This window comes from Salmo salar, chromosome ssa14 (assembly GCF_905237065.1).
Source record: "Salmo salar chromosome ssa14, Ssal_v3.1, whole genome shotgun sequence".
Lineage (NCBI taxonomy): Eukaryota > Metazoa > Chordata > Actinopteri > Salmoniformes > Salmonidae > Salmo > Salmo salar.
The window spans coordinates 1,744,614-1,769,471 of record NC_059455.1 but is presented as its reverse complement, the minus strand read 5'-3'; the positions used below and the strand labels follow the sequence as shown (position 1 = coordinate 1,769,471).

At 41.9% G+C, this 24,858-nt stretch overlaps 1 protein-coding gene across 3 annotated transcripts in view; it reads right to left on the bottom strand.

Moving 5' to 3' along the window:
- dnaaf11 (dynein axonemal assembly factor 11) overlaps positions 1 to 24,858 on the bottom strand; it is a 101,478-nt gene that overhangs the window by 43,505 nt on the left and 33,115 nt on the right. For 2 of the 3 annotated variants that reach the window (XM_014139094.2, XM_014139095.2), the window contains exons 8-11: positions 22,220 to 22,285; positions 22,045 to 22,114; positions 18,929 to 19,024; positions 13,918 to 13,997 (exon numbers count right to left, since the gene is read on the bottom strand). In XM_014139094.2, the coding sequence (XP_013994569.2) occupies positions 13,918 to 13,997; positions 18,929 to 19,024; positions 22,045 to 22,114; positions 22,220 to 22,285 (312 nt within the window). The remainder of the gene's footprint in view (positions 1 to 13,917; positions 13,998 to 18,928; positions 19,025 to 22,044; positions 22,115 to 22,219; positions 22,286 to 24,858) is intronic. The other variant, XM_014139098.2, reaches the window with a different exon arrangement.

Sequence of the window (24,858 nt, the reverse complement as noted above, 5' to 3'; positions counted from 1 at the left end):
ATAATCCCTAGCTGTGTATTGCCGCTTTCCATGTTGTCTGTTGTCTGTAGCTTGTGAGGAGTGGAAACACTTTGTTGTTTTTATGGATTTTGTCTTGTTGCTTTTTGTTCTATGTTGCTCTGTCTGTATGCTACATCTTGCTTGTCCTATGTTGCTCTGTCTGTATGCTATGTCTTGCTTGTCCTATGTTACTCTGCGTGTGCTCACTGTTCAATGATTGTCTATATTGTAATTGTTTTTAATAACCTGCCCAGGGACTGCGGTTGAAAATTAGCCGGCTGGCTAAAACCGGCACTTTTACTGAAACGTTGATTAATGTGCACTGTCCCTGTAAAAATAAAATAAACTCAAACTCAAACTTGTCTTCGTAACGCACAGGTAAACCCAGATGTCAGTCCTTTCCTGTGGGAGACGGATGGCGCCATTAGTTTGAGAGTGGTCTAATAATGCACTCCTAGTTAGGGAGAGTTCAAAATGGCTTCCTGTAATGGGCTGTGTAATAGGTAAATGCCGACACTCATATAATGAGCAAGTCTGAAGAATAGTCAACAGTGGAATACGGCCACTGCTGTTTACCCTTATAATCAGAATGAGGAAGTATTGTAATGTTATGATGTCCGCTGACTAAGACTAATGGTTTGAGAAAACGCACGTTATTGGCAAAGCAATTAGATTCAACTTTTAACTGCTTGGGTCGTGATGTATGGGGTTAGGAGTTAGAGGAAAAGTAAACACTGCGAAAGAAACCAATCAAATGCACAGCACTTCAAGGTAGTCGCTCTGGATAAGAGACTAAAATGTAAAATGTAAGCTCAGGGGTCACGTTTCAATAAATTACCTCTATAGTTCTTTAACTCTGTAATTCTAAATGGCCAAGTAATCAAAATCTTCTTATAAGTACCTAGGCATCTGGTTAGATGAAATGCTCAATTTTAAACAGTACTGTGAAAATTTGACTTCTATTTTAGGAACAAATCTTATATTTTTATGTCAGTTAGGATCTTGTGCAAGGGGCATTTTTATCCGTATTGGATTGTGATGACATTTTAATTACATGCGATCCTCCGCCAGTAACCTTAAGGTGCTGGATGCTGTGTATCACGGAGCACTTAGGTTCATAACTAATGCAAGACCACTCACCCATCACTGTGCACTATGGTGAAGTGGCCCTCCTTTCATACCAGAAGACTTAAAGGGTAGGTAGCATAAACGTAACCGCATGTAACATATGGATTTGCATAAGAATACACATCAAAAGTCACAATGCAAAGTTACACCTCACTTTTCAATTTTTCTAGTTATTAAATAAAACTGATCAGAATTTCGGAAGAATGCCAAAGTAATGCCGGAAAAACATTTGTGGGGTGTGACGTAATATGGAGGACCTAGCAAGCCAGCCTATTCCCTATAATGTAAACTCCAACAGAAATAACTTAAAATGTATAACTTCAAATTAAACCAAATCGTTTGAACTCATGACTACTGGTTTCAATACAATATTCAGCCAACTTACAAGCAAATACTTCATGAACTTATTGTTACAAATCAGCTTGCAAGGTTGCTGGCCAACTAGCCTGCTAACGTTGCTTGCAACACTCACTGCCGAGGAAAACGCTACCTGCCTGAATGCATAGTGCCAACTGTAAAGTTTGGTGGAGGATGAATAATGGTCTGGGGCTGTTTTTCATGGTTCGGGCTAGGCCCCTTAGTTCCAGTGAAGAGAAATCTTAACGCTACAGCATACAATGACATTCTAGAAGATTCTGTGCATCCAACTTCGTGGCAATAGTTTGGGGAAGGACTTTTCCTGTTTCAAAATGATAATGCCCCGTGCTAAAAAGCGAAGCATGTAGTGTATAAAGTAGAGAGAGCAGAGACTAACTGATTGACGGCTGAGTTAGCTACCAAAGTCAAAGAAGAGCCTTTAGAGGGAGAGATCAATTCACCGGCCGAGGGAGAGTCAGATAATCCAATACCGATATAGTGAGGTAAATCCACATTGAATTTACCCGGTTTATCTCCAACACTGCTGACACTTGTGATCTACCAGCAGGTTGGTAGGAAATAAAGGTTGCAGGCTTGACATTCACGCTCGACACAGCACCTGGTTTCAGTCAGTCTCATTCCGAATCCTGCCTTCCACTTGTTATACTAATCCATTGAAATCTTCTGGGCTGGAATAAGCACTGCATACAGGAAAAAAAACGGTCCCACTTCAAAGCTAGAGTCTTGTTTTTGGGCCACAAATGAGTCATAACCCTGTCCTTGTGGGTATTACTGCACTGTGTGGGTATTACTGCACTAGCGACGAACGACTGAAAACTACGATAACATTCACTCACTCGCTCGACTACCACTAACAAACACACAAAGCTTTTTGCATGAATTTACAGTGGGGGAAAAAAGTATTTGATCCCCTGCTGATTTTGTACGTTTGCCCACTTATAAAGAAATTATCCGTCTATAATTTTAATAGTAGGTTTATTTGAACAGTGAGAGACAGAATAACAACAAAAAAATCCAGAAAAACGCATGTCAAAAATGTTATAAAATGATTTGCATTTTAATGAGGGAAATAAGTATTTGACCCCTCTGCAAAACATGACTTAGTACTTGGTGGCAAAACCCTGGTTGGCAATCACAGAGGTCAGACGTTTCTTGTAGTTGGCCACCAGATTTGCACACATCTCAGGAGGGATTTTGTCCCACTCCTCTTTGCAGATCTTCTCCAAGTCATTAAGGTTTCGAGGCTGACGTTTGGCAACTCGAACCTTCAGCTCCCTCCACAGATTTTCTATGGGATTAAGGTCTGGAGACTGGCTAGGCCACTCCAGGACCTTAATGTGCTTCTTCTTGAGCCACTCCTTTGTTGCCTTGGCCGTGTGTTTTGGGTCATTGTCATGCTGGAATACCCATCTACGACCCATTTTCAATGCCCTGGCTGAGGGAGGGAGGTTCTCACCCAAGATTTCACGGTACATGGCCCCGTCCATCGTCCCTTTGATGCGGTGAAGTTGTCCTGTCCCCTTAGCAGAAAAACACCCCCAAAGCATAATGTTTCCACCTCCATGTTTGACGGTGGAGATGGTGTTCTTGGGGTCATAGGCAGCATTCCAACCTCCTCCAAACACGGCGAGTTGAGTTGATGTCAAAGAGCTCCATTTTGGTTTCATCTGACCACAACACTTTCACCAGTTGTCCTCTGAGTCATTCAGATGTTCATTGGCAAACTTCAGACGGGCATGTATATGTATTCTTGAGCAGGGGGACCTTGCGGGCGCTGCAGGTGTCACAGGATCCAACGAAAGTGGCGCCCCTCCTCGGTCGGGCGGCGTTCGGCGGTCGTCGTCGCCGGCCTATTAGCTGCCACCGATCGTTGTTTCTGTGTCTTTTAGTTTTGTCTGTCTGTTCCGCACCTGTTTTGTGTATGTCATTAGTGGGGGCTCATTTAATGTGTGTTTTCAGTTGGGATTTTGTGCAGGATTGTTTATTGTCCACGTTGTGTTTACCGACAGTTTTGTCGAAGGATTTACCGGGCTGCGCTCCTTGCCTTTTGTGCCGTGGAATATATATTTTTTGTTTTATGGGAAAGTGTTTCTCCCAGGCGAACTTTGTATAGCGCCCTGTGCTTTTCGGCGTTTGTGTGTGTCCGTTTTATTAAAAGACACTCACCTCCAGCACCTCTGTCTCCTGCATCTGATTCTGCCTCTACGCCAGTCCAAATCAGACGTGACAGCAGGATTTCAGTCCTTCACGGCGTAGTGTGTTACCAATTGTTTTCTTGGTGACTATGGTCCCAGCTGCCTTGAGATCATTGACAAGATCCTCCCGTGTAGTTCTGGGCTGATTCCTCACCGTTCTCATGATCATTGCAACTCCACGAGGTGAGATCTTGCATGGAGCCCCAGGCCGAGGGATATTGACAGTTCTTTTGTGTTTCTTCCATTTGCGAATAATCGCACCAACTGTTGTCACCTTCTCACCAAGCTGCTTGGCGATGGTCTTGTAGCCCATTCCAGCCTTGTGTAGGTCTACAATCTTGTCCCTGACACCCTTGGAGAGCTCTTTGGTCTTGTCCATGGTGGAGAGTTTGGAATCTGATTGATTGATTGCTTCTGTGGACAGGTGTCTTTTTTACAGGTAACAAGCTGTGGTTAGGAGCACTCCCAATCTCAGCTCGTTACCTGTATAAAAGACACCTGGGAGCCAGAAATCTTTTTGATTGAGAGGGGGTCAAATACTTATTTCCCTCATTATAATGCAATTCAATTTATAACATTTCTGACACATTTTTCTGGATATTTTTGTTGTTATTCTGTCTCTCACTGTTCAAATAAACCTACCATTAAAATTATAGACTGATCCTTTCTTTGTCAGTGGGCAAACGTACAAAATCAGCAGGGGATCAAATACTTTTTTCCCCCACTGTATATGGTTTCTCATTCGTGGATGTACATATTAGCTCACCAGTGCCCACACTTGGTTTGGAATGTAATGACATGCTAGCATGGCTACTAGCGAATGTTAGTCGGTTGGAACGAGCTAGGTAGCATATGTCGTTGAGAAATAGTGCATTGTGGATATGGCTCTGGTGGTCATAAAATTGGGTCAGCTGGTTATGGGTTATTGTCATGCAAAAGACTGCCGGTCTCACAGGAACTGAACGTTAATTAACAAACACATTTAGCATCTCCAGGCCTCCATGCATACAAGCAACATATAAAGAAAATGTATTTCAGAAGAACAGAATATGAGTTGGCCTACTGTATGTTATCTGGCGATGCTCCGTGCCATTAGGCTGTAGGTTTGTTCATTTAACAGACACAATATGTTTATAAGACCTGTGCCATTATTTTATATTATATGATTTTATAGTAAGAAGAATATAATTGAACTTGGCTAAATCAAATAGAAAGGATATTTTTTCCATTCTGGAGCAAGGGCGCATATGAGGTGGCTATGCTGAGCGTAAAAGTGATAATTTTAAACAGGTACTATAGAGTTATTTGGCAACTTTAGTTGTGATACAAACCTTAGAAATCAAAACATACAGTATGGGCTGCATGATGCGACTATAGGCTATTGATTTGAAAAGATTTCAAAAAAAGCTTGCGATCTGTTCCTTGCCTCATGGTGCACACTCTGTTCACCCATCAAGTGATCATATTTTCACCCATCAGACTATTCTCAATTTAATCTCGTCTGTACTAATATGTACAATTTGTTTCGATTTAGAATGGCACATTATCAAATGGGCAGGAACAGGGGCAGGGGAAAAAATAATATGCAATCTGTATGCACTCGAATAGCAAGCGAATGGAGGACACTTACCCGCTTGTTTGTTTTTCACTAAGTAGGCTACTCCAGTTATTTCACCCCACACATCAACGCTGTTTAAAGAGCATGCAGCTACTTGCTGCGCGACAGGTGATATTCCACACAAACTCTGTATGCCATGGGCTCTCCAATCCTATTCCTGAAGCTACCCAGTGCTTAATTTGAGAAACCAAGTCAAATCTGTTCAGGAACATTGACAGTAACATGTTTCCACAACGAAAACATATTTAATGAAACTGTTGACAGCCCCGCACTCTGTGAGCTCGAGAAAGGAATGAAGGAGAGAGGGTAGGAGATGGAAACGCACAGTGGTGAGATACTGTAGCTAAAGGCAATGTGTCAGCTTATTAATTATGAAAATATAAAAATTCCCTATTACTAGGCTATTCAAAATCCAAAACAAATTCACAGTAATTGTAGACTACCTCTGTAAGCCGCCCTGCACAATCATTGAACCAACAACATCGCCTAGGCCTATATCTTCTCTCCATACTCATGTATAGAATGTTTGGAAAGTAGCATAAGGTAACCCATCCATCTAGTATGCATAATAATACAGTCCACACTCAAAGGCGGTAGAGCATGGTGTTTGCAACGCCAGGGTTGTGGGTTCGATCCCCACGGGGGGCCACACAGAAAAAAATGTATGAAATGAAATGTATGCATTCACTACTGTAAGTCGCTCTGGATAAGAGCGTCTGCTAAATGACTAAAATGTAATGTAAATGATTACTATAAATTGTTTCATTTTGGAGTATACTGTAGGCTATACCAATTATCTTAAATCATATATTTAACTGTTTTATATTATTCTGCCATGCATAAAATGCAGTAGGCTATGTATTGTATAATGACACAATCATTATTTTAAATAAATTATTTTTTTCTTGTCTTGGGCTCATATATACAGTAGGACTATGCATATTCATAAGCTCTAATATGCATGCATGTTTTAAATTAATCATCACCTTAGAAAGCACTGTCCATTTCATTGCGTCAGGCTTTGAAAATACATGTTTTCCAGTCAGTTTCAACCTGTTGTTTAACTTCTTTCTTCAAACTGATCAATCACAGCGAGGTGAGTTTTAAAAGCACATACTGTTTTGATTATAATTTTTGATTGCATTTGCATTGATGTCAGAGTGGTTAGAAGGACAATAGAGCCCTGAAAACCAGGCCATTAGCGACCTGACGATCATTAGCGAGTTGGGTGATACCAACGCATGTCCAGTGCATAAGAGAATATTACTTGTGAGTCAACGGTCTTGCGGAATTTTACTGCGGTTAGGGCTGTTGTGGTGACCATATTACCGACACACCTGTGGTCACGAGTCATGATGGCAGTCAATTAGGATTTTCCAAGCTCTGATGCTGCTGACGGTCATTAGCAGCCTACCAAACTAACTGCCTGGTACTCAGCATTCTATTGTCCCTCTAATCACTCTGACATCAATGTAAATGTGATGGAATATCTAATCAAACACTTCATATGAGCTCATGTTGTGCAACATTTCTATCGGCTATGTAATTGCGTGAGAAAACAGAGTGATGGCCTCTATTAAAAAGAAGAGGTTCCCATCAGCTTTCTATAGGCTAGGCCTACATTATTTATTTCTCAACTTTCCTAATATTAAGCACATTGCTTCTCTTTACAACAAGAGTATAGCCTACCTGGCTGGCATGAAAATGAACCAAGGGAAAAGCCTCCTCCATTTGATATTTAGGTGCATACACGACATGTATTTTATTCCCCTGCCCCTGTTGAGACAGGTGCATGATAATGGTGCATTCTAAATCAAAACACATTTCACACATTTATTTAGTATATGTAAAGGAAAGATTAAATCAAGAATAATCTGATTATCAAACAGGAAAAATGTCAAAACAGAAAAAGTGGAGTCACATTTCAACGGCTCAGACAAGAGACATAACATTACCGGTCAAAAGTTTTAGAACACCTACTCATTCAAGGGTTTTTCTTTATTTTTTACTATGTTCTACTTTGTAGAATAATAGTGAATACATAAAAACTATGACATAACACATAGAATCACGTAGTAACCAAAAAGTGTTAAACAAATCAAAGTATATTTTCCATTTGAGACTCTTCAAACAGCCACCCTTTGCCTTGATGACAGCTTTGCACACTCTTGGCATTCTCTCAACCAGCTTCACCTGGAATGCTTTTCCAACAGTCTTGAAGGAGTTCCCACATATGCTGAGCACTTGTTGGCTGCTTTTCCTTCACTCTGCGGTCCGACTCATCCCAAACCATCTCAATTGGGTTGAGGTCGGGTTATTGTGGAGGCCAGGTCATCTGATGCAGAACTGCATCACACTCCTTCTTGGTCAAATACCCCTTACACAGCCTGGAGCTGTGTTGGGTCATTGTCCTGTTGAAAAATAAATGGTAGTCCCACTAAGCGCAAACCAGATGGGATGGTGTATCGCTGCAGAATGCTGTGGTAGCCGTGCTGGTTAAGTGTGCCTTGGAATTCTAAATAAATCACAGACAGTGTCACCAGCAAAGCACCCCAACACTTCTTCCTCCATTCTTTACGGTGGGAAATACACATGCGGAGATCATCCGTTCACCCACACCGCATCTCACAAAGACACGGCGGTTGGAACCAAAAATGTTAAATTTGGACTCCAGACCAAAGGACAAATTTACACCGATGTCCATTGCTTGTGTTTCTTGGCCCAAGCAAGTCTCTTCTTCTTATTGGTGTCCTTTAGTAGTGGTTTCTTTGCAGCAATTCGACCATGAAGACCTGACTAAACAGTCTCCTCTGAACAGTTGATGTTGAGATGTGTCTGTTACTTGAACTATGTGAAGCATTTATTTGGGCTGCAATTTCTGAAGCTGGTAACTCTAATGAACTTATCCCCCATAGCAGAGGTAACTCTGGGTCTTCCATGCCTGTGGCGGTCCTCATGGGAGCCAGTTTCATCATAGCGCTTGATGGTTTCTGCGACTGCACTTGAAGAAACGTTCAAAGTTCTTGAAATGTTCCATATTGACTGACCTTCAGGTCTTAAAGTAATGATGGACTGTTGTTTCTCTTGCCATAATATGGACTTGGTCTTTTACCAAATAGGCTATCTTCTGTATACCCCCCCCCAACCTTGTCACAACATAACCGATTGGCTCAAACACTTAAGGCACACCTGTTACTTGAAATGCATTCCAGGTGACTACCTCATGAAGCTGGTTGAGAGAATGCCAAGAGTGTGCAAAGCTCTCATCAAGGCAAAGTGTGGCTATTTGAAGAATCTCAAATATAAAATACTTTTTGATTTGTTTAACACTTTTTTGGTTACTACATGATTCCATATGTGTTATTTCAAAGTTTTGATGTCTTCACTGTTATTCTACAATGTAGAAAATAGTACAAATTAAGAAAAACCCTTGAATGAGTAGGTGTTTTAAAACTTTTGACCGGTACTATATGTGGCAGGGTCTACAGACAATCACGGATTACAAAAGGAAAGCCAGCCACGTCGGAAACCGACGTGTTGCTTCCGGACAAGCTAAACACCTTCTTCGCCCGTTTTGAGGATAGCACAGTGCCACCGACGCGGCCCGCGACCAAGGACTGTGGGCTCTCCTTCCCTGTGGCCGACGTGAGTAAGACATTTAAGTGTGTTAGCACTCGCATGGCTGCCGATCCAGACGTCATCCCTTGCCGCGTCCTGAGAGCATGCGCAGACCAGCTGGCTGGAGTGTTTACGAACATATTCAATCTCTCCCTATCCCAGTCTGCTGTCCCCACTTGCTTCAAGATGTCTACCATTGTTCCTGTACCCAAGAAAGCAAAGGTAACTAAACTAAATGACTATCGCCCCGTAGCACTTCTGTCATCATGAAGTGCTTTGAGAGGCTAGATAAGGATCTAGCACCTCCACCTTACCTGACACCCACATCAATTTGCTTACCGCCCCAATAGATCCACAGACGATGCAATCGCCATCGCACTGCACACTGCCCTATCCCACCTGGACAAGAGGAATACCTATGTAAGAATGCTGTTCATTGACTATAGCTCAGCATTCAACACCATAGTACCCTCCAAGCTCATCATTAAGCTCGGGCCCTGGGTCTTAACCCCGCCCAGTGCAACTGGGTCCTGGACTTCCTGATGGTCCGCCCCCAGGTGGTGAAGGTAGGAAACAACACCTCCACTTCGCTGATCCTCAAAAAAGGGGCCCCACAAGGGTGCGTGCTCAGCCCCCTCCTGTACTCCCTGTTCAACCATGACTGCCTAGCCACGCACGCCTCCAACTCAATCATCAATTTTGCAGACGACACAACAGTAGTAGGCCTGATTACCAACAATGATGAGACAGCCTACAAGGAGGAGGTGAGGGCCATGGTAAAGTGGTGCCAGGAAAATAATCTCTCACTCAACGTCAACAAAAGAAAGGAGCTGATTGTGGACTTCAGGAAACATCAGAGGGAGCACGCCCCTATCCACATCGACGGGACCGCAGTGGAGAAGGTGAAAAGCTTGAAGTTCCTCGGCGTACACATCACTGACGATCTGAAACGGTCCACCCACACAGCGCCTCTTCAATCTCAGGAGGCTGAAGAAATTTGCCTTGGCCCCTAAAACCCTCACAAACTTTTACAGATGCACAATTGAGAGCATCCTGTAGGGCTGTATCACCGCCTGGTATGGCAACTGCACCGGCCATCAGACTGGTCTGCCCAACGCATCACCGGAGGCAAACTACCTGCCCTCCAGGACACCTACAGCACCCGATGTCACAGGAAGGCCAAAAAGATCATCAAGGACATCAACCACCCGAGCCACGGCCTGTTCACCTCACTATCTTCCAGAAGGCAATGTCAGTAAAGGTGCATCAAAGCTGGGACCGAGAGACTGAAAAACAGCTTCTACTGTATCTCAAGGCCATCAGACTGTTAAATTGCCATCACTAGGCGGCTTCCACCCGGTTACGCAACCCTGCACCTTAGAGGCTGCTGCCCTATAAACATAGACTTGGAATCACGGGCAACTTTAATAATGGAACACTAGTCACTTTAATAATGTTTACATACTGCTTTACTCATCTCATATGTATATACTGTATTCTATTCTACTGTATTTTAGTCAATGCCACTCCGACATTGCTCAATCTAATATTTATATATTTCTTAATTCCATTCTTTTACTTTTAGATTTGTGTGTATTGTTGTGAATTGTTATATACTACTGCACTGTTGGAGCTAGGAACACAAGCATTTCGCTACACCCGCAATAACATCTGGGAAATATGTGTATGTGACCAATAACATTTTATTTGATGTTTGTAGTAATAGGTAACCAGACCGTGACTACAAATACAACATTTTTTACCACACTGTGTTGTTACTTTGGTGAGTAAAAACTCATGCTTCCTACCCTTTAAGCACGGGTACATATTTGACTACAAGGCCGTGCTTGGATTACTCCCAACATATCTTTGCTCCCAACTAATGCAACAACATCACAATCCTACACCCTCCGCTCTCAGTCAGTGCTCTCATTCACAGTTCCTAGGGCAAGGACTAAAATGGGGAAATAATCCTTCTCCTACAATGCTCCTGGGTCTTGGAACGAACTTCAAAAAATACTTCAAACTGGAGGATAGGGTGTCGCTGTCTTAGTTTAAAGCTGTAATAGAAGAAAATGTCATTGTGTTCTTGTGTTACGTGTACACGCTGAGTACTTTTTGCTGACATCTTTCCAGGTCCCCCTTGAAAAAGAGGTTTCTAACATCAAGGGTATTTTCTTGGTTAAATAAAACAATCATAATTAATGTAATTGACTGCAGTGACATGGTTAAACAACTACAGTGAGTGCTAAATTGAAAGTATGTATTTTTGGGTAGACATTTTTCTCTAAATTCTTACACAATCAAACTTGTTTTGATGGAAACTGCTGTAACATCCCCACATACCTACCTTTTCCATTGCTAACAATTACCTTTAATGTGAATTAAAATCTTGCCTTGCCCTGCTTAGTGATACCAAAGCTATTGCAACACAATCATGGCCCTCAGTTCTTCTCGCGCTGACTGCCTCCTTTGCTGCCACAACCTCAGTGTGGGTCAAATGTCAGATCTAATCAGGTCCAAATGGGGCAATAACTCAGTGCCAAACAGCGCTCATTCACCTATCACCCTGTAATGTTAGTGCCTAAGTCACTTACACATTCAACAAAATGCAAATTTAAACGCATAGAATTAGCCCGCACTCCCGTGGCTTCTGATGGGACCAGCTGAAGGACAAGGACTGGGGAACCAGTTGTAAAATGGAAATGTGGCAGTTAGCCAGTTAAAGAGGCAGCATACCTCAAGCGCAAGGTGAGGAAGCCAAACTAGTCATCGACTGGAGATCAGCCAAGGACACTTGACGTTTTTGGTTTCAACCAATTATGTATATAAACCCTGAATTGTTGATGCTATGTATTGGCCATTGTGAGGCTTTAAAGCCATTGGTCGGCAATATATTACATGTATTTAAGTATTTTTTGTTGTTGTAGTGGGGACAGTAACATTAGTAGGAGGTTAAAAAGGTTTGGTATGGGCCCTGAAATCCTCAAAAAGTTATACAGCTGTACCATTGAGAGCATCTTAACTGGCTGCATCACTCCTTGGTATGGCAGTAGAACCGCCCTCAATCATATGGCGCTACAGAGGCTGGTACGGACAGCCCAGTACATCACTGGGGCCGAGGTCCCTGCCATCCAGGACCTCTATACTAGGCGGTGTGAAAGGAAGGCCAGGAAAATCGTTAAAGACTCCAGCCACCCAAGCCATAGACTGTTCTCTCTACTTCCGCACGACAAGCGGAACTGGTGCATCAAGTCTGACACCAACAGGGTCCTGAACAGCTTCTATCCCCAAGCCATAAGACTGATAAATAGCTAACAAAATGGCTACACAAACTATCTGAGTTGACCTTTGTATTTTATTTTTGCACTGTCACAGGGGCCTACACACTCACACACACACAGACACTCCAACACACACACAAACACTCACTTCATAATTTGCTGATACGCACATAATATGCACATACATTTATATACTGACTTTACACACACCCACTTACATACAATCATCATATACGCTGCTGCTACTCTGTTTATCATATATCCTGATGACTAGTCACCTTACCCCTATACATATCTACTTCTATCCCTCCAGCATCCCTGCACATTGTAAATATGCTACTGGAACTGACTGACCCTGTATATAGTATGCTTATTTACTCTCTCGTGTTCTTCTCATTTCTTATTTTAATTTCTCGTTTTTTTGTTCTACCTTAAAAAAAAATTGTATTCAATTATTGATTACTGCATTGTTGGGATAAGAGCTTGCAAGAAAGGCATTTCACTGTAAAAAAAAACTTGAATTTCACACTACAGGTCCCTGCAAAGCCAAGCTGTACTGCACTGGCCTGGATAAGCATTCATCATAGTCGCTGGAACCGTGCTGGGTTCAAATACTATCTTAAATCATTTCAAAGACTTTTGCTACTCTGATGTAGCTTATCTGTTACAATGGAACCATTAGAAAAGTCCAAGAAGTGCAAACACCACCCAAACATTTCAAATAGTATTTGTACCCAGGTCTGGACAGCTCCTGTGTCAGTTTTCCGAACCCGTATCCAAACTTCAACCCTTTTGGAGTTGAGAAATAAAACTGGCCTTGGACCAGAGCTTAGGGGCAATTTCGAACCACTCTGTATAAAGTGTATAAAGCATAACGCCTACCCTTATGTCAAGGTAACCTGTGCCTGTAGGAAATGCACTCATTAATATGGAGCCCAGGGCTCTGTTAAAAAGTACTGCACTACATAGGGAATATGGTGCCATTTGGAACGTAACCCAACTTTCATCTTAACAGTGGCTCAGGCGAAGCATTGTGGGTGTTTAATATACAGCTAGCTGGCATCAACAAGGGGGATTATGGCACCTTATTCCTTATATATCTACTTTGGACCAGAATCCAATGGGCTCTGGTCAAAAGTAGTGCACCATAAAGGGAATAGGGTGCCATTTAGGACAGTCAATGTGGAAGATTGAGAGCCATAACACTAGCAGATGTGTGCATTCTAAATGCGGGGTGAAGACAGTAGTCATGAAAAGTATGCTTACTTTTAGCATAGCGTTGCTGGATGCATTGTTTGGTGCTTATTCTATACCAGAGTAGTGGGCATTTGAGTCAATGCTTTGGCAAGGTCAGCGACTTCACATCCAATGGATTAACTCTGTAAATTCATCCCTTTATGGGAGTTTTTGCTCTCACTTTGCATACAGTATTTACACAAAAAGCCACCTACACTTACTAATCAGAAAATTGTTTTAATACATATGCCATTCAACAGACACTTTTATACAAAGCAACCTACCAGTAGCAGGTGGCAAGCCCTATGCTCTACCAACTGAGCTACACAGGACCATAGTGTACACTGTTACAAGTTTGTACAATGGTACTTATTAATTAACCTGGTATAATGTCACCTTTAAAGGGTAACATCTGACATTAAAACAAAGGAGGATCATCTAAATAAATGGGAGTGATTACCTTGTCTTCTCTTCAGGTGTGTGGCTGCTTTGAGAAACTTTGGGAGGACGAGGTGTTGTCATTTTGATTTCACCCTGAGCCTACAAAAATATGTATTTCCATCAGAACATATCATAGATGCAGAATTCATGGTTGACTTCTGCAAATAAGGGCAGAGTTTCCCAAAAACATTAAGACCCTCTTCAGCATTAAGGCCATTGCTTACCAATGGACTTAAAATTATTTTAGTGCTAAAGATGATCTTTGGGATACACTTATTTGCAGAAGATCCTTTGCTAATTCCATTGATACTGGTGAAAGACTACATTGTGATCTTTCCTCTAGCTTTGTATAGCTTTGTATAAGTTAACTATATGGCATTTATAGAAACAGGGAGAGATGCTCAACAGCAACACCTGCCCTTCTTTATTTGGATGTAACTCCCTTTAATCAAGATCCTAACCTCAACACTGCAGTACAAGTTGTTTTTACTGAAAAAGGTCAGTGCTTTTCAAAGACCTTAAGTCTATTTACAATGCATGTTCTCTTAAGGTGATATATTAACTTATATTAGGCTCTATCTGGCCTCCCGAGTGGCACAGCGGTCTAAGGCACTGCCGAGTCCGTCCGGGAGTTGCAGTGATGGGACAAGACTGTAACTACCAATTGGATATCACGAAATTGGGGAGAAAAAGGGGTAAAAAAACATAAGATCAATCATAGAATCATTTTTTAAATTTTTTTATCTTCCTTAAAAAGGTCCTCATATAGCTGTCTGAACTGCTTCAGATGCACCAATTCATTCAATTTCACTGAATTCTGTGGACAATTCCACAAGCAAAGTGCAAAACAGCTAAAGGCAGATTTACCCAACTCTGTCGAGATCAAAAGGATCTCTAGATTTAACTGAGATTGTGTCTGATTGCTACCAGAGAAGTGAGGTACGTTGGTAGTTTACACAAGAGGGCTTTAGACAAAAAGAATGCAATGCATCGATCTGCGAGACTTCAAAGAGGGACAGTCTACTTAATCATACAGAGTACAGTGATGTGTGCTGAACCCATCACCCGTAATGAAGCATAATGCAATATGATATACAGCATCCTGTGGCTTCAATACAATGGCAGCTGCAATCATAAATTATATCGCCACAGTCTAAAATCTGAAAAAATGGCGACAATGATTTGTGTCAGGATTTCTTATAAACTTCCGGATTAGTGTCCACTCCTTGAAAGTGGCAGTTCTAGCCTTAAGCTCAGCGCGGATGTTGCCTGTAATACATGGCTTCTGGTTGGAATATGGACAGCACCAGTTAAAAGTTTGGACACACCTACTCATTCAAGGGTTTTTCTTTATTTTTTATTATTTTCTACATTGTAGAATAATAGTGAAGACATCAACACTATGAATGTCACGTTTTGACCAGTAAAGGGGTTATTTGTTATTGTAGTTTGGTCAGGACGTGGCAGGGGGTGTTTGTTTTATGTGGTTCGGGGTTTGTTGGGTTATGTTATTATGTAAGAGGGTGTTTGTTTAGAGTGTTCTGGGGTTTTTGGGCTATGTTCTTGTTAGTTTATTTCTATGTCAGTTCTAGTCTTTCTATGTCTATGTTTAGTTAATGGGGTTGACCTTCAATTGGAAGCAGCTGCTCCTCGTTGCTTCTAATTGAAGGTCTTATTTAAGAGGGGTGTTTTTTCTATGAGATTTGTGGGTAGTTGTCTCCTGTTTTGTGTCTGTGCACCTGACAGGACTGTTTAGTGTCGTTTGTTGTTTTGTATACGTGTTTATTTTGCTTTTTCCTTCTTTCAATATTAATAAAGAAGATGAGTATACACGTTCCCGCTGCACCTTGGTCTAATCCTTACGACGCCCGTTACAATGAAATAACACACATGGAATCATATAGTAACCAAAAAAGTGTAAAACAAATCAAAATATATTTGAGATTTTTCAAATTAGCCACCCTTTGCCTTGACAGCTTTGCACACTCTTGGCATTTCAATTAACAGGTGTGCCTTGTTAAATGTTAATTTGAAGAATTTCTTTCCTTGATGATGCATTTGAGCCAATCAGTTGTGTTGTGACAAGCTGTTGTCAAGAAAGACACACACTACCCCTTCTGTTCTGCCGATGCAAAGAAACACCAGCTAGATGTACAGTGCATTCGGAAAGTATTCAAACCCTTTGACCTTTTCCACATTTTGTTACGTTACAGCCTTATTCTAAAATGGATTAAATAGTTTTTTACCCCTCATCAATCTACACACAATACCCAATAATGACAAAGCAAAAACAGTTGTTTTCTTGCAAATAACAAAAAAATTTACTGAAATATCACATTTACATAAGTATTCAGACCCTTTACTTAGTACTTTATTGAATCACCTTTGGCAGCGATTACAGCCTCGAGTCTTCTTGGGAATGATGCTACAAGCCTCGCACACCTGTATTGGGGGAGTTTCTCCCATTCTTCTCTGCATATCCTCTCAAGGTCTGTCAGGTTGGACGTGGAGCGTTGCTGCGCAGATATTTTGAGGTCTCTCCAGATATGTTCGATCGGGTTCAAGTCCGAGCTCTGGTTGGGCCACTCAAGGACATTCAGTGACTTGTCCCGAAGCCACTCCTGTGTTGCCTTGGCTGTGTGCTTATGGTCGTTGTCCTGTTGGAAGATGGACCTTCGACCCAGTCTGAGCTCCTGAGAGATCTGGAGCAGTTTTTCATCAAGGATCTCTCAGTACTTTGCTCTGTTCATCTTTCGATCCTGACGAGTCTCCCAGTCCCTGCCGCTGAAAAACATCCCTAAAGCATGATGCTGCCACCACCATGCTTCACCGTAGGGATGGTGCTAGGTTTTCTCCAGACATGACGCTTAGCATTCAAGGCCAAAGAGTTCAATCTTGGTTTTATCAGACAAGAGAATCTTGTTTCTCATGGTTTGATAGTCCTTTAGGTGCGTTTTGGCAAACTCTAAGAGCGGCTGTCATGTGCATTTTACTGGGGAGTGGCTTCCGTCTCTCCACCCTACCATAAAGGCCTGATTGGTGGAGTGCTGCAGAGATGGTTGTCCTTTATGAAGGTTCTCCCATCTCCACAGAGAAACTCTGGAGCTCTGTCAGAGTGCCCATCGGGTTCTTGGTCACCTCCCTGACCAAGGCCATTCTCCCCGAATTGCTCAACTAGTAAGAGTCTTGTTGGTTCCAAACTTCTTCTATTTAAGAATGTGTTCTTGGGGACCTTCAATGCTGCAGAAATGTTTTGGTACCCTTCCCTAGATCTTTGCCTCCACACAATCCTGTCTCGGAACTCTACAGACAATTCCTTAGACCTCATGGCTTGGTTTTTGTTCTGACATGCACTGTTAACTTTGGGACCTTATTTAGAGACAGGTATGTTCCTCTCCAAATCATGTCCAATCAATTGAATTTACCACAGGTGGACTCAAATCAAGTTGTAGAAACATCTCAAGGATGATCAATGGAAACAGGGATGCACCTGAGCTCAATTTCGAGTCTCATAGCAAAGGGTCTGAATACGTATGTAAATAAGGTATCTGTTTTTTTATTTGTAATACATTTGCAAAAAAATCTAAAAAACAGTTTTTTGCTTTGTCATTATAAGGGGAAAACAATTATGTAATCCACTTTAGAATAAGGCTGTGGAAAAAGTCAAGGGGTCTGAATACTTTCCAAATGCACTGTACATGATAGTTGGAAAACGGTCTCATTCACTAAAATGTATCCGGACGCTGGTGTATGTTTCAAACTAACCACAACACGTCTATCAGTGAAGGGTATCTATCTTTGTATCAATATGCACTCTCATTTAACTCCTGCACATATTCATGCATCAAACATGAATTTAAGTAACTGTATAAGGGATTTAAAAGTCTCCACGAATTGAAGTAAATGTACCTAAGGAATTTAAAAGTCTCCATGTGGATGCATTGGGTTCAAATTGAGGTCAATGCCACTTCACATTTTAGGTGTAAGTGATTAAAATGCTGGGTTAATAATACACAATGACATGCTGTTTCCAAAGAGATTACGTCATCGGTATACTGTATCTCTTATATATATTATAGTATCATGCACTGATACGAGGAATACAGAACATACTTTAGGCATTGTGAGGACCAGGATAAGTTTGACTACATACTTTAGGCATTGTGAGGACCAGGATAAGTTTGACTACATACTTTAGGCATTGTGAGGATCAGGATAGGTGACTACATACCTTTGGCATTGTGAGGACCAGGATAGGTGACTACATACTTTAGGCATTGTGAGGACCAGGATAGGTGACTACATACTTTAGGCATTGAGAGGACCAGGATAGGTGACTACATACCTTTGGCATTGTGAGGACCAGGATAGGTGACTACATACTTTAGGCATTGTGAGGACCAGGATAGGTGACTACATACTTTAGGCATTGTGAGGACCAGGATAGGTGACTACATACTTTAGGCATTGTGAGGACCAGGATAGGTGACTACATACTTTAGGCATTGTGAGGACCAGGATAGGTTGACTACATACCTTTGGCTTTGTGAGTAACAGGATAGGTTTGACTACATACCTTTGGCATTGAGAGGACCAGGATAAGTGTGACTACATTTATTTATTTATTTTTGACCCTTATTTTACCAGGTAAATTGACTGAGAACACATTCTCATTTACAGCAACGATCTGGGGAATAGTTACAGGGGAGAGGAGGGGGAAGGAATGAGCCAATTGTAAACTGGGGATGATTAGGTGGCCATGATGGTATGAAGACCAGATTGGGATTTAGGCAGGACACTGGGGTTAACACCCCTACTCTTACAATGAGTGACATGGGATCTTTAGTGACCACAGAGTCAGGACACCCATTTAATGTCCCATCCAAAAGACAGCACCCTACTGTACATACCTTTAGCTTTGTGAGGACCAGGATAGGTTTTACTACATACCCATGGCATTGTGAGGACCAGGATAGGTTTTACTACATACCCATGGCATTGTGAGGACCAGGATAGGTTTGACTACATACCCTTGGCATTGTGAGGACCAAGTGGCCGGTGATTTGGGACCTCTTCGCTGTCGAGCTGTCAGGCCTCACTTCTGCGGGCAGCACCAGCTGAAAAATCTGTGGTGTAAATTATTCACAAGTTTAATTACTAAGATTAATGCCCTGTTCCTACACCGACAAAGTTACAGTATGTCAAATGACTTTAATCATTAGTGGGGCTTTTTATAGATAGAGTTACGGGAAGAGTTGGAAAAGTTTGCTGAATATCTCACTGTGCAACACTTGAATTCATCAATCACTCCTAATTCCACCAAAACTAGACCAAATAGAAAAAAAAACTTAAAACTAGAGTCCCTGTAACTGTCAGAGTGTAACAGGTCGTCAAACTGTAAAGTGGACTTGATATAACCACCCCGAATGACTCGTCAGATACATTTCCTCCAATCCTTAAATTAGTTAATTTTAATAACGGATTTTAAAGGCCTCCGTCATTCCGTGATGTGATGTATCGTCGGATAAATCACCTGGGGTCCAATCAGACCAACAACACTTGGCATAAAACATTGATTCATAAATAAGCTAACAGCTTGAAATGCACCTGAGCTGGAGAGCAAGAACCCCAAACTCAGGAAAACTGCCAACATTTCATCATCCTCATTTGTATCCTCCAAGATTAAAAGAAATCTAACAAAAACAAAATTACAGTCCCGGAATTTATTGATCCCCAAACAGCTGTTTAATCAGGCTTAAAGTTCACTCTGGCCTGGTTGCGTGAGATTGCCTGACTACACCTCTCCGAATGTGCTGTAAGGAATTATGACCATGACCAGACACAAAGATAAACATTCACTCCTTGTGATGGCACACTACTCCCCCTTATGGAAATTAGATGTCAGTCCGATGGATGGCAAAAATGGCAGTTTGCTAACTAACGTTGGATGGATGATGTTTCTAAAAACGTAGAGTTCATAGGCAGAAAATCACCTCACACTGAGGTGCCATAACTTACTTTCCTCTTAAAGGTGCACAACTTAATCTCTATTTCCGCCCACAGTGAGGCACGTAAAATTTAAAAAGGAGGGTAGTTTGTGGCAAATGTAACTGCCACTGAGTTACACTGTGGCTGTTTTGGTGGCGGTTACCACAATATTCAAATAACTCAGTGGCATTTACATTTGCCAAAACCGACCCATTTGTTTACAATCAGAATCTTTAAGACCTCACTGCACCAGAGTTTGCAGTGCTCTAACAGAGACTATCAGATACTGGGTCATACGAAATGAGTGCCTTTTGCGTCCCTTTGATATTTTAAGTAGAAATTGTACACCAATATTGAATATTAAAAGCCTGTTTGTTATATTAAATAAAGTGCCCTTTAATATAGAGACTTCATGGACAATTCAATAAATCCGATTTTTTATATGAATAAAGGCTTGATAAAGTGCCAAATTCAGCATTTTGACACGTCCGTCCGTGCACCCTCTATGACTTCTAGGAAGATTTCAACCCACTTAATCCCAACATATTTCCAAGTTTCACCATCATTGTAAAGCCCTAGTTATTTTGTTGAATTGATCAATTTATTTCTGAAGATTACTATTTATTTAATGTGATTCATTTACATCTGTCCCTCATTTTAGGGTCAATCCTGTTACATGAACTGAACTCTCGTTATTAATATGGTGAAACTATTAAATTGTAAAAATAAAAAAATTTACATTTGAAAGAAAGATTTAACATCTAATAGTCAAATCATAGAGTAAAAGCAGGTGAGCTGGTTCTACTCTTTTTGGACATTTTATGGTGTTTTGTGGTGAAAAACTGTCAAGCATAACATGTCAACCCTGTTACCCATAAATAAATAGACAGGCTAGAAATGTTTAAGAATTTCACATTTTTTGTGATGCTTGCATTCAATTACCAATTGTTGCACAAAACATTTATTATGAAGTAAAACATCTGCTCTTTCTGATAGAATATTAATTAGATGAAATCAAAGGTTTTTGGGTGGAATGACCCTACCGACTGTAGTTTAACAAATGTTTGGAGATCCAATATCTTCTGAACGCATTGATTGCAGTTCCTTTCATCATCATTTTAGTGGCATGTTTAACATTTTGATGAATTACATTTTGCTGAATTAACTAATCACGCATTTGTGATTTAGTGTGATTGTGTTGTACAAGCATGAGGTAACGAGAGACCAGAATGACACTGGAGGGATTTCAGACTTGTTTTGACACTTCTAAAACTAAGAGAGAGAGAAAAAGCCTGTTGCATCTCACAAATGCACCGCCTGCGAAAAATACTGCCAGGCTGCCATAACTCAGAGTGTAATTGCAGCACTGGAACGGCTGCCTGCAGTCTGCCTGGCGACTTTCCCACTGTTACCCAATGCAGCGTGTAGGAGGACTAGCTGTTGGAATCGTAGGCGCCCATCAACACTCTTTGTAAAAAGTGCGAATTCTTCCCTGCATATTTCCGCGTGCTCCCGCTAATATGTAAACATATGACATGACGATGCGCTAAGCATCACAGAGTCTGTGGAACGGCAACTGAAGAACAACAGCCTATGTTATAGCGGCAAAGAAAATAAAAGAGGAATAGCCTTGACATACACAGATTGGTGAGGAAGAAAGGAGCATTTTAGAAAGTATTAAGGTCAATTGAACTACGATACTAAATCCTTATCTGTGACCTAAATTTGGCATTTGAAAAGTGTATCAATAGTCATGTTAGATGGGCCACAGGTCGGTCTAGCATTAGTGCTGCCACCTTCAGGACACATATTGCTCGTGGAGACCAATGTTCAATCCCCCAGTTCACCTCTTCACCATTCATCCCTCTCAACGGTCTCCCCATCTCAAATCCTTTCTATAGGCCCTTTCACTTGATTTATGCAAGCCACAGTGCTTGCTGGGTTCGCTCTCACTCCGTTGAAATACAATGGCTGGCCCTGCACAAAGTCGTTCTTGCACGAGTCATGTGAGTGTGCCTTACGCCTGTACAACAATGAAATATGAAAGGACAGCAGAATTCCGTTCTCCTAAAAACATATCTTCATGATAAACAGAAGTTAACTAGCTGATTACAACTCAGAGTTTGCAACATACAATATCCAACATGTGAGGGAGTACCTTTCCTTTGACAGTCACTCGGGCGTACGTTGGTTGAACATCAACATCCATCAGGGAAGTGTCCATATGCCTGCATACAAAAGGAATTCCATTTTGACACGGGGATACTGTATATAAGGTAAGTCTATTTGGACATGAGAAATGTTCATGTTTTGTTTTAAACAATTATACCAACCTGTAGACTTCCAGATCCAAGACAATGGTGTTATTGTCCCCATCTTCTGTGAGATTGAAATCCAGCCTACGGATCATATTGTTATTAGATAGACCATTGATGTATAACTTACCAAAGTGACTCTTGTGTGGGCCAAGTCACAAACATCTCTTTGAAACAAATGCCACTACACCATGTTATCTGATCTGCATTGGTCTCAATGCTTAGACCAAGTGTTACAGTACATGCTACTGACCCATCAGTGTGGAACTCATATCACTCATCATGAAGACTCAGGTCAACTCAAGTACATATACAAACTCCAGAGCACTCTGGTCCAGTAAGGAAACATTTACAAATCTTGAATAACTTGGTATATCCTTATCTCAGCAACCTAAAACCAAATCTCGCCTGAGTGCTGGTCTCCGAGCAGCTTTCAATTTGGTTTTAGGGGGAGAGGTTGAGATGTTTGGCCTAGTGTGAGTGGCGGAACCAAGGCGGATCCTCTTTGGCAGCAGACCAAAGTCCACAAACCTTCCCCTCTGAATGCCTCCAAGTCTATGGGTCAAATAAACCCCTCCCCTTCCAAAATGTTAAAGATGCCAGGTGTAGGTGCACCCACACAGATTGTGATTAAGTGTTAAGACCAGAGACATACACGCAGCGGCCAGTTTATTAGGTACACCCATCTAGTACTGGGTTGGGCCCCCCTTTGCCTCCAGAACAGCCTGAATTCTTTGGGGCATGGAAACGTTGCTCAATTGGTGTTGCAGGAAAACTTTCCCTATACCATTACACCGCCACCAGCCTGTACCATTGACATCAGGTAGGAAGGGGGTTTTAGCTGATAGGAGAGGAACCCGGTGTGGTTGTTTGCGGCAATAGCCCATCTGTGACAAGGACCGAGGAGTTGTGTGTTCCGAGATGCCGTTCTGCACACCACTGTTGTACTGTGATGCTATTTGCCTGTTTGTGGCTCACCCGTTAGCTTGCCATTCTCCTTCGACCTCTCATCAACGAGCAGTTATCGCCCACAGGACTGCCGCTGACTGGATGTTTTTTGTTTGACGCACAATTCTTGGTAAACCCTAGACACTGTCGTGCGTGAAAAGCCCAGGAGGCTGGCCGTTCTGAGATACTGGAACCGGCGAGCCTGGTACCGACGATCATACCACGCTCGTTTTGCCCATTCTAACGTTCAATCAAACAGTAACTGAATGCCTCAATGCCTGTCTGCCTGCTTTATTTGGCAAGCCACGGCCACGTGACTCACTGTCTGTAGGAGCAAACCATTTTTGTGAACAGGGTGGCGTACCTAATAAACTGAGTAAATAATATACATGGATCTGAATAATATACATGGATCTACCACCCACATCACCATAAACTACACTACCCATCTCACAACATCATACCATAGCTAAATGTAAAAAGACAAATTAGAAATAAAATCAGCTATGTTTTAGTACCTTGACCTCTTGCATTCCCCCATCCGCCACACCCATCCACCTAGATACACTCAAAGCTAATGGAAGCCACCAGCGCGTTCTGTGAGACAGACGGCCCAAATGATCAAGAACGACGGCCGAGCTAATGTACCAATCACCGCCAACCAGCAGTTTTTTACTGTTTAATGACCAAGCAGTTCCCCGTCAGAGGTAGTCAAGAGTTACACAATGCAATCGAGGTACTCAAATAAAAACACAATGCATTTTATGAGATTTTATAAGGTATAGTGTAAGGAAACTGAGGAGGGTAGACCTGTGACCCTTTTTTTGAACATGATGGATCTACTGACGGGGTATGTTTACATTTTTTGGGGTGGCGCTGCTCTCATGAGCCAGAGTCAATTACATTATATTACAGAGCACACTGGACAGAATGCTCCTTTGTCCTTAATGCCTATTATGGTCACAAACACCATTACAGTGTCCCCTTGGGGTGACAGAGGTTGAGACTAGGGTCCAATGTGCGAGGTGGAATACAGAGCGGACGATAACCTGCCTTCATCGATGGCCTTGGTCTGTACAATAGTGGTAGGCTGTAGTTAGTCCTGCTTAGTCACGGTCAATGGAGATCCCAATACTCCAGTCACTGGTCTAATGAGATCCCAATCCCCAGGGCAGTGAAGGGGCCATTGCCATGCATGGGGTGCCGTCTTTTGGATGGGATGTTAAAAAGAGCAGAGGTGTTAACCCCTGTGTCCTGTTAACACCCCTGCTCTTACGTTAACTCCAGTGTCCTGGACAAATTCCCAGCCTGGCCCCATTCAATCATGTAGGGCAGGATTCAATCCGATCGCGGGTTATAAGCATTGCAGTTTATAAAGGCAATTTCTGATTGAGCAGACATATGCAGCATTTACCGTAAATGCGATCTTCACGAAGGGGGAAATATTGCCTTTTAAATATGTAATTCCGATAACCTGCAATCAAATTGAATCGCAGCCCTAATCATCCCCATGATTCCCAATTGGCATACAATTGGGAATCATACAACATACATACTTGCAAAAGTATTCATCCCTCTTTGCGTTTTTTCCTATTTTGTTGCATTACAACCTGTAATTTAAATGGATTTTTATTTGGATTTCATGTAATGGACATACACCTGTTCTGAAAGGCCCCAGAGTCTGCAACACCACTAAGCAAGGGGCATCA